This window comes from Drosophila arizonae, chromosome X, assembly GCF_054131065.1.
Source record: "Drosophila arizonae isolate 15081-1271.41 chromosome X, UAZ_ARI_1.0, whole genome shotgun sequence".
Classification (NCBI taxonomy): Eukaryota; Metazoa; Arthropoda; class Insecta; order Diptera; family Drosophilidae; genus Drosophila; species Drosophila arizonae.
In genome coordinates this window covers 27,440,007-27,451,189 of record NC_142927.1, presented here as the reverse complement: position 1 = coordinate 27,451,189, position 11,183 = coordinate 27,440,007, and the positions used below count along the sequence as shown (strand labels likewise).

At 32.7% G+C, this 11,183-nt stretch overlaps 1 protein-coding gene across 13 annotated transcripts in view; it reads right to left on the bottom strand.

Annotated features, from left to right (window-relative positions):
* Nucleotides 1-1,468: 1,468 nt before the first annotated feature.
* Nucleotides 1,469-11,183, bottom strand: part of Sh (Potassium voltage-gated channel protein Shaker) — a 206,676-nt gene continuing 196,961 nt past the window's right edge. For 7 of the 13 annotated variants that reach the window (XM_089474131.1, XM_089474132.1, XM_089474130.1 and 4 more), the window contains 3 exons: nucleotides 9,795-9,985; nucleotides 8,434-8,772; nucleotides 1,469-7,248 (listed from right to left, as the gene is read on the bottom strand). In XM_089474131.1, coding sequence (XP_089330257.1) covers nucleotides 8,441-8,772; nucleotides 9,795-9,985 — 523 coding nt within the window. In that variant the 3' untranslated portion in view covers nucleotides 1,469-7,248; nucleotides 8,434-8,440. Of the gene's footprint in view, nucleotides 8,773-9,794; nucleotides 9,986-11,183 lie in introns of all 13 variants that reach the window. The other 6 variants (XM_089474134.1, XM_089474135.1, XM_089474129.1 and 3 more) reach the window with 2 other exon arrangements.

Sequence of the window (11,183 nt, the reverse complement as noted above, 5' to 3'; positions counted from 1 at the left end):
TTGGACTGTGAGACTTCGATCTATCTTTTCTATACATATATATATTTTAATTTGTATCGTGTGTTGGATGTTTTTCTTTTTTTTTTTTTTAATTTATTTTTATTGAATAACGATTATAAAACATTTCATTTTTAATCTTAACAACATTTCTTTTTTTTTTTTTTTGCTCTTCGTTTTTAATTGTTTTATGCTTGCGTTTTCTTTTTTTCTTTTAATTGTAGTCACAATATCTTATGATGCGTAATACTAATTATTTTTCTTTTCCGTTTCTTATTTATTTTTGGTTTTTAATTTTTATTTTGGGCTTTTGTTGTTTTCATATTTTTTGTTGCTGCATTTTCATAACTGTTAGTTCAATGCTGAATATTAATTTTTTTTTTTATTTTCTTTGGTATTTTTATTGGTATTGCTTTTGACTATTGTTCAGATTGATGCTCTGGGCTGGCCAGGAATGTGAATGGGTGTGAATGAATGTTTAACAGAAAGAAAGAATTACTATATCTAATTGCTTGCAGTTAATCTGGAATTTTTTCGTCTGGTATTAAAGTATTACTGGCTGCAGTGAGCCTTATTGCTGGTATCATTTGTTGGTGTTGCTGTGGCTGTTGCGCGGCTAACTAAAACTAAGACTAGAACTAAACTAGTTTAATGCTGTACTAATGCTCGTTATACAAAATGAATATACGCATACCTATACTCATATCCAGGTATTCATGTTATGCAAGGCAAAGCAAATGCACAAACTAAATTATGTATAAATGATATTTTGGCAAAAGCTTTTTGCGGCTTTGAATGAACGACGCAGCAAAATAATGGTCGAAAAAAAAAAAAAAATGTTTTTCATTTTTATTTATTGAATTTATTTCGTTTTATATATTTTATAATATTCTTTTTTATTTTTAATATTTTTAAATCTCTATTTGCAGTCTTTGTCCTTAATAGAAATTTTGTTAGGTTTTGTTTCGTTTGTTTTTTTTTTTTTTCATTTTTTTTTTGTATTTTTTTTTTTTTTTTTATTATATTATATTTTAATTTTTTTTTGTTTTTGTTTGATAGCATTTTATAAATCTTGAAGCATGGAGAAGAGTGAAAGTTGTGCCATGTTCTTGTATTTGATGTTGTTGGTGTTATTGTTGTTGTACGTACTTCTTATTAGTTCTTTTTGATTTAGTATTTTAGTATTTTTAGTAAACATGCATGTAAGTAGGTATATAAGTATTGTTTGTATTTTTATAGTTCAATACATATTTTTACGTTCAAGTGTTTTTACTTTTTATCAATTTTTGCTCTCATTTTTTTGTATTATATTAATTTTGTTTTCGTTATTTAGTAATTAAATTTAATGGAAAACTTGAAAAGATTGTTTTGGGTTTAAATCGAGGATTAAAAAAGAGTGTTTCGCCATTTGCTTATGTACGTGTGTAAGTGTATGTGTGTGTGTTTATGTGTTTTACTTTTGATATTAATGTTTTCTTTTTTTTTTTTTTTTTTTTTTTTTTTTTTTTTGTATTAATATTTTGAGAGATAATTATGCGGTAAGAATAGTATTTATGTATTGTGTTTGAGTTTATTTGTAAACGATTTTGGTATTAATGTGCTTCATTTTTTAATTTGTAATTTTTTTTTTTTTTTTTTTGCTTTAAATAAATTTGTCAATTATAGTACTTAGTTGATTAACAACGATATGTTTGCTTCTCTTTTAAATTTTTGTTTTTTCGTTTCAATGTTTTTATTTCAGCTTTTTTTTAGTTTTGTTTTTCTTTTTCCGTTTTTGTCTTTTTTCATATTTTTTAGTTTTTGTCGTGTCTGGCATAGCTCCTTAAATACTGGTAGCTGAGCACCACTGTACTCGTACTCCCAAGCACATTAAGTTCTATTAAATACTAAAAAAAAAAATACTAAGTCGAAAAACCAATCAAATGCATTCATTTCTTTTCTTTTTTGTTTTTAGCTCTAATTGCATCTAGTTCGCTGTGTGTGTGTGTGTACTTGTCTCTGTATGTGATTGTGTGTGGGTGTGTGTGGATGTTTGTGTGTGTGTGTGTGTGTGTATGTTGACTTTTATTGTGCAGTACTCTAGACTACATATGTTTAACTGGAATCTTGGAAACACTTGAAACATTCGTGAATACATTTCTATGCATTTGCATTTGATTTGAGCGAATACATTCGAGTGCCTTAAACGGAATGAATATATTCTATGAATATATATATTCTATGAATGCTAAAATCGTTGGCATTTCAAGTCAAACTAACTTGGAAATCAATCATGTCTCACTGACTCTAGCGTGTTTATACATATGTAAGTACTACGAGCTAGTAGAGAGACTAAGTGATTTGCAGTGGAGTAGATTAGATAGTTAGTATTTGTAACTGTTGTATGGATTGCATGATATGATATGCTACGATATCATAAGCACATAAGAGTAGTATATGTATATACTACATAAGTATGCACATATAGATAGATAGGAGCCAAAGCTTGAGCTCAAGTAAGTTACGTAAAATTCGTATAATATATATACATGAATGCGTATTTGTGTCCGTGTGTGTGTCTATCTGTGTGTGTGCGTGTGTCTGTTGTAAGTTTGAGCGCTGTTGACATGTTAAGTATTAACTAAGGAGTTTAAGATAGTCTACAACAAATTGTACATGAATTCAACTGACGATGGCTAAGAATACGAGGAGAGTTTCTCTGCACACATACAAAAACCAATTACAATTACTATTACGAGTACGATTAGTATTACGATTACGATTACAATTAGAATTACATATTTACAGGTCGGATTGCAACTGTTGTACAGTTTTCAAAAATAAAATACAAACGATTAATTTTCTTCTTTTATTTTCATATATTCTTTTCTTTTTCGTATTTTCTTTGGGAGGTTTGTTTTGCTGCTTCTTTGGTTTTTGCTGTGAGTATTTTCTTTTTAAAGTTTGTGTTTTTTTTTATAATCTTAGATGAGCTATGTATATCTGCTGTTAATTTACAATGTGATATTGCAATGATGTGGTCTATATTCTTTGCTCTTTATCGGGGACTTGCGTTAAATGTATTTACAATATTGAATTGTTTACAATTTGTTTCAATTTAATTAAATTAAATGTTTGTGTTTTTCCTAATTTTGTTTTGTTTTTTTTTAACTTATTTAAACATATAATAACATTTTCGTTTTTTTTTTTTCTGAACACATTTATTCCAAACTTGCAAGTTATAATTTCTTTCTATTTCGGGTTTATTGTTGTTCTTCAGTATTTGCTTCCTTTTCTATCTTCTGTTCCAGAACTGCTTCTTGAAAACTCTGCCCTGAAAATAATAATTTGCTTTGCATCTCTGGGTATTCCTGCTCAGATCCTTACTTCATTATACTTTATATTCATTTTCCTAGTTTAATTCTAAAAAAAAAAACAACCTTATTTTACACACATTTGTTTTTTTTGTTTTTTTTTTTTTTTTAGTTTTTTACTTTTTTTTCCTAATGCTAAAATCCTTCACGCTAAACCATAAAACTTAAATTACATAAGCGAATTCTTTCCTTTTTATAAATAATAAAAATTGTTTCTAGTTTTTTATTCATTTACCATTGTTGTTGTTGGTGTTTTGCCTTAAAATGTCAGGGGGTTGGTTTCTATTTCTATTTTAGATACAGGGTGTTTATTCTTTCTATTTGGTTTCTGTTTTTCATTGTGGTATATCTAGATACAATAAAGTATACATATATAATATAATATACATCATATGACTGTTTGCAATTGTTGATAATTTCTTGTTGAACTTGTTAATTTTGTTTATATTTGCTTGATCCGTTTATGCTTTGCGTACAAAATACCTAATTTGCTGTGTTGTGGATAGGTTGAAAGTGTTTCTTTGAGTGTATTTACAGCAGAGTCTTAGGCACGCTACAGTGCAGGCTGGCATTGTGTTGATATGGTTAACTATTTTGCTTGGTTTTGCTTAGCTACAAATTGAAAAGTTCTATATACATATCTGGCCTGATATGAATGCTCGGTGTTTTGGGCTTGATTTGTTTTTGTTTTCATCTTCAATTGAACTTCAGGCTGACGTGTTCTGTTTGCAGCGAGCTTGCACTGTAGCATCACTAAATTGTGTCTAGTCATAATATATATTTTGTTTTAATTTTTTAAATTTTATTTATTTATTTTTTTAGTATTAGTTTATAACAATTTTCGTTTTATTTTCATTAATTAATTTAATAATTTATAGTTTTTTTCTGGCAGTTTGCTTGCCCAGACCCAATCGTAAGTAGTTGGCAGCTGTTGCTCTGTGAGAAGCGCAGAGAAGGGTTCCTTAAGGCACTTGCACTTGCACTCGAACAGCTCCCCTGCTGCTTGACCATAAACCGCTTTTCAGATACTTCTAAATTCTTCTTCGGGCTCGTCACAGCAACAGCAGTTAACATAAGTTGCCAAACTCTTTGTGAATGTGTATGTGTGTGTGTGTGTGCGTGTGCGTGTGTTGACATTGTTGAGGATTTGGTATGGCAGAGGACCTGCTCATTCGCCTGTACTCTGCAATTTTCGCTACTCATGTGTGTATGTCTGCGTGTATGTGTATGGGGTGGGAGGGGGGTGTGGACTTGTAAGTGTATATATGTATGTGGACGGTTCTCAAAGCTTTAACGTTAACGCTTGAACGCTCCTACATCTTACCCTTGTCGCTTCGTTTTACACAAAATAATTTGCAATGTGCCTCAAAATACCCTTGCTGTGGGTCTTATTAAGTTGCAAGGGAAAAGAACTATCAATAGAATATATATGTTTCTGGCGGTAAGAACTTGAATTAATTGTATTTCAATTAGTTGTATTCGGAAAACTGGGTAGAGCAACCTCTATAACTTGGTTCAGTTGACGTCAAAGGGAAGGGTATTTCTTTATTCTACTAGCTCAGTTCAGTTTAAAGTTAATGTTTTAGCTCAAAACAATACTCTTTTCGTTTTTGAACAGCTAGGGTATTCCATATACGGCATGCCGCATCATGGCCTCTTTCTCTATAAATATTTTTATTTATTTATTTATTTATTTTTTAAATTTTTAAATCTCTTTTTACATGTACACATACGTTGTTAGACATGCATATACACATACCCAAACACATATGGGCCGCTATCTATGCAGATATATATAGCTATATACGTATTATTATACATGTGCCTATAAGTAAGTACAGTCCGTGCAAATGCACAGTGTTTCAGTCGACTTGTTCATGTATTATAGATAACATTTTCTATATTATTTTTAATATTCTTTGGTTTTGGTAGACGGCATTTGAAATGTAATGGGCGTGGTCGTTGGTCGGGGAGTGGGAGTAGGAGTGGGATTGGGGATCGGGCGGTGTCATGTCACAATGTCAACACAGGCACACGCTTACACAAATAGCAGAAAAAAGTAGACGTAGAAGAGAAGTATTTCATCTATATAGAAACTCGTTCCACTCATTCGGGCTGTGCGGCAAGCAAAGTTTTTGGGCAAATGTTTTGCTGCTTTGGGGCAGGGGACTTCGAATTTGTGACACTTGCTGCACATAGTATGCCTATATGTGTTTCTCGCTGTGTATGTGTGTGTGTGTGTATGCATGTGTGTCTCGGTTTTATGTACATTGAGAATTTGCTTGTTTCTTCACAAACAGTTTTATATAGTATATCATGCTTTATTATAAAATCATAAGAGCCTTTGCTTTCTTCTACTTTGTTCTTAGTTTCATTTTTGAATTTATTTATATATATGGATTTATGTATATATATTTTTTTTATCTCTCTAATGCTTCTTTAAGTTCGGTTATCTGTATTTTTTTTATTTTTGTTTTTAAGTTCTTTGATTTTAAGTTAATATCAATTGAATTGCAGTCGATTTTTGTTGTTTTGCTTTGCTGTTGTTCTTGTTCTTGTTGTTGTTGTTGTCTTTAGTTAATATCGTGATAAATTGTTTGCGATAATGAATATTTGTACTTTTTATTTCGATTTTATTCGGGGGGAGCTTTAAGCAGAAGGTTTTCTTTTTATACATAGTACATATATAGAACAGCAATAACTGTGATATCTTTCTTCTTATATATCGCCATGGCGGGCAATCGGTCGGTCGGTCGGGCGGGCGGGCGGGTGGATTTTAAGTTGAGCTTGGTTTAGGTTTCTTATCTTTCGTTTTTGTGGGAGAGTTGCAGACTGAGATAGTCGAAAAAATGCCAAGGGATTGAGTCTGCTGCTTTCTGGGATCAAGATTACTTTCAAATAGAACTCCGTAGTCTATATACTGGGTTTGCTTTAGTTTGTCGAGTATGTTAAAAGCCTATATATGTGTATATATAAATATATTCTATATACATACATATATATGTATATATACATATATATATATTGTATTTCATGAATTATCTGTCAATAACTATACATCATTTCTGTTATCATATTTGTTTAATATTACGGCAGTTTCTCTTTGACTATGCTTTTAATTCACGTGACTGTGTCTCTGTCTCTGTGTGTGTATGTGAATTAGTGCTGTGTAACGTTTCAGTTTGCATAACTAGACTCTTTAGTTGCTGTACCCTGCAATCAGCTTTGTCTTATAGCTACTGTTTCGAAATGCCTCAGCCCCACGTACAAGGAACTGAACTATTTTAAGAACTAGTTATGACTAGTTCCAACTTTGAACAAGTATCTGGCTATTGTACTCTGGCTGGAACAGCTTTAAGATGGAACTTTCCATGGATCTGTTGTGAACTTTTCATGTCTCTGTACTTGTGTCTGTGTGTAAGGCCTACTTTTATGCATTTCCCTAGCTTTTGCCATTATGTTTTCCTTCACAGTAGCCGGGTTCGCAGTTCTCTTGATTTCTATTGTGTGATTCAATTAAATTTAATTAGCTTTTCCTTTCATGTTTTTTTAACTTTATTTCATTATGCATATAAAGTTTATTTATTACGATTTTTCGATGCTTTTATGTGTTTTAAATTTAGGTAATTCTTTACGCATTAAAATATTAATTATATATTTATATATTTATATGTATATATTAATTTATTTTACTTTTTTTTTTGTATTTTTTTTGCCTTTTTGTGTCCTGTTAAATTTTAAATTTTAGTTTAATTAAATTAATTTAAATTTAGCAATAGTTTAAATTTGTTTGTTATTTGTTCTACTTAAATTAAACTTAAACAGCTTTTGTAGTCGTTTCTGGCATCCAACATAACACTTGACAAGGCCAATCTTATACCACTTAACATCAATTTAACTGCCCCACGATCAGTCGATATACATATTTGATATACAGTTACACATATATAGACATATACCAGCCCAGGGATGTGACAGATACATAATACATAAGATTATACACAATCATATAATAAAATTTAATGTTAATAAAATAGAATGGGACATACGTATATGGGTCATATCGCGTGGGAGGGAGCAAGAGAGCGCGCGCGTGGATAGAAAAAAAAGAGAAAATTGTTTAATTTTTATAATAAATCAGTGATTTTCAATTGTTTACGAATTAATAGAGAGAGAGAGAGAGAAAGAGAGATATTAGCATACGCCTCTTCACTTTGATATTCATATATGATTCAGTGACGTTAGCGGAATGTGAGCCAAGTTACTAGTTCGATCAGTGTTGGGAAACTAAACGAAGATAGGTTGTGGCCTCAAGTAGTGTTGATAAATGATTAGCTATGCCAGTTTACCTTTACAATACTGAAAATATTTGTAGTATTGCATATCACATTTAGCTAGCATCATTGTGACTGAGTTGTGAAACTGAGCTTCTAATGATGTTAGTTGAATGTGTTGCATTGCTGTCAAATTTATCAACATGTGCTGTTATACCCGATTTATCATAGTTGAGCAACACTCTTTGGAGCCCAATAGAAAATTCCAGTTGTATTTGGAGTATTGAAAATCTTTTGAAAATAGTTGCTAGCTTTTGGTCAATATAGATCAATATACTGCTACTATCAATATACTATACTTAACAGCTTTAAGCTGCACACAATTCTAGTAAATCTCTGGTAAATCTCACATTCAGCTAACATCATACTAGAATTTTTATGGTACACAATTTGTTGAAGTATTGATATTTGTGCAAACGAAATAGGAATCAAGACTTGTGCTCAAGACAGAGAGTTGGAGAGAGAGAAAGAGTAAAAAAGAGAGGGTAAGGATAAAAGATAGAAATATAGCTCTATATGATAAGTTGGCACTTAGATAAGCATGTGAAATGCTTTACATATATGATTCGAGTAGGGAATAGAGGGAATATTTTCATTTATTTTGGAATGACTGAGAAAGAGAGGTAGAAAGTGAGAGAGAGAGAGAGAGAGAGAGAGAGAAAGAGAGGAAGGGGGAAGAGGCTCAGACAGACTTAGAGAGAGAGAGAGAGTGTGTGCGTGTGTGTAAGTGAGTCAAAGCGAACACTTACCCAGTAGTCAAACGTCGGTCTCGATGCTAACAGCCAGCGCATTGTTGTGCCTCATTGTGAGGCTGCTCCCGGCGCTGCCCGTAGCTGCGCTGACGCTTATTGTTGACTGCATTTGCTTGAAGCCATTCTGCTGCTGCAGTTGCAGCTGCTGTAGCTGCTGCTGCTGCTGCTGCGCTGGCGGCGGCTGCAGTTGCATCTGTGTGGCTCCCAAAAATGGAGCTGCTCCATTGCGTCCAGGATGCGTTTCAGTTAATCCTGGCGTCGATTCAACACCATCATCCAAATCCATCATATCCGATGAGGACTCGGACAACGATGATTTCTTCAAGTGTTGACCTACTTGTAGTTTTATGCATTTGTTTAGTGTTGTTGAACGTTGTTTGGTTGTTGTTTGGTTGTTGTTGTTGTTGTTATAGTTGTAGTTGTCGCAGTGTTTAACAAAATTGAGTGTGCGTGTTTGTGTGTGTGGGTGTGTGTGTGTGTGGGTGTGGGTGTGTGTTACAGTGACATCGAGTGTGGATGGAAGATGGAGGGGAAAGGCATGGATCGAATCGGATACGTTTAGGGAGGGGGGAGGGTAGAAGAAGGTAATACACACATAGAATTTTGGATGACGGCACGGTTATCGGATTGTTGGTAATTATTTCATATAATTTGATTGTTTTTTTGAGGTTCAGGTTGAGGTTATATCGATATCGATAGAGTTATCGATCGAATTAGCATTACGATTTGACGGAATAAAGAGAGAAACAAAAAGAAGAGAGAGAGAGAAGAGAGAAAGAGGAGATCACACATACAGTTGTAATGTATTAATTACAAAAATGCTTTTGTTGTATTTATTGTTTACACACAAAACACACAGTACGTGTAAGGTACGTATTTGGTAGGTCCATGCACACTACACAGTGTTGCCCGATGCGAGCGCCCGGGCGTTGCCACCTGTGCGCACATTTGGCAAGACGGTGTGCGGTGATGCGTTCGTGCTGCACGCATTGCTGCCAGTGTTGCCGCAGTGGCAGCACTGGTTCGCTTAGTACGGCAGCGCCGACGCATCAAGCATACGTCTAATGCCTACGATTCGTTCTTTCTTCGTAAATGTTTCTATTTTTATTCAAATTGGATTCTATTCAGTGTTCAGTAGATATGCAGGCGACTGTGTGTATATGTATGTGTCTGTATCTGTATGTGCGTGTGCGTGTGTGTGTACGAGTCGAGTGAGAGTTTCTTGTGTCTGTGTGTTAACTGTATCTGCGTGTGTGTGTGTGATGTGATTTTACTTGGCAATCGTCCAGTCGAATGTGATTGTGATATCGAGTAGTAGAGTGGAAGATGCTCGAGGCACAGTGCACATTTCAACTTACCTAATGTACCTGGCAAATATGGACAACTAGTAACATGATTAAAGTTTTGGCTCTGCATCTCCTCCTGATCCGTTTCGCGGTGATAGAAGTAATTGAAATTACTGACGATAACCGGTACGGGCAGTGCGATAGTCAGCACACCAGCGATCGCACACAATGATCCCACAATTTTGCCCCAAACGCCGACGGGTCTGTTTTTATCGTTTATCGTGATCGATATCAATTTCATATAATTTCATTTCAGTTGGTTTGCATATCGTATGTCAAACGAATTTCAATGCGTTTTTTGTTGATTATTTTAAAATTCCAATTTTCATTCAATTTTCCATGAATTTTCCGTTTAAATTTTTTGGGTGTTTGAAATAGGTTAATTTTCGGGTGATATATTTCGGATTTTTATTGGTTTTTTAGATATTTGTTTTTTTTTTTTTTTTTTTATTACGATTAGAAAATTTGATTTTATTTGTTTTGTCGTTAAATTGATTTAAGGTATAGATATATATATGCAGATATATATATTTATATATATATATATATATAAATAGATTTGATTTTTTTTTATTTTTTTATTTTTGTTTGTTTGTTTTGGATGATGCGAGCGATGTTATCGAACGTACGATAAATAAAATGAAAATACAAATATATAAGAAATGTAAAGTAAAACTATCGATTCTTTTTGTCAATTTTAGTTTTTTGGTTATGCTTGAGATACATTTTTGCTTACATTGTATACATATATATAATATATATAATACATATATAAAACATATATATAATATATATAATATATATATGTATATCAGTATATTGTTTTTTCTTGGATTTTTCGATTGCATTATAGATAATGTACGTATACAGATACGAGTATATTTGGTTATAGGCAATAGCAGTAGAAACAGTAAAACGAAATAATAGTTTAGCAAAGAGTACTCGAAATTAGGCACAACACTTAGAACGAGTAGCGTTACGAGTGGTTTTTGGTGAATTCTATATATAAATTTTTTGTTTGGTTTTATAATATTTTTACTTTTATTTATATTTTTGTTTTTGCATAGGCTTTGGGTTAGGGTTTCCTTTTTTGTTGTTGTTATATATAAATATATATTCATATATAACGGCATAGTTGTCTGTGTGTGTGTGTATGTGTTTGAGTGTATTGATGTGTCTGTGCGCGTGTGTACATACATATGCAATATAACATTATAACGGGCGAGTTATACAGGTGCACAACGTGTTAAACAGGGTGCAAGAGTGATAGGAACAGAAAGAAGTAGACAGAGCGAAATAGAGAGAGAGAGCGAGACAAAGGACAGTGAAAGAGAGAAAGAGAAAGCAGAAAGTTGTGTTTGTTTGTGTGTGTTTCTGTTACGAAATTTCTTGTGACAGAAC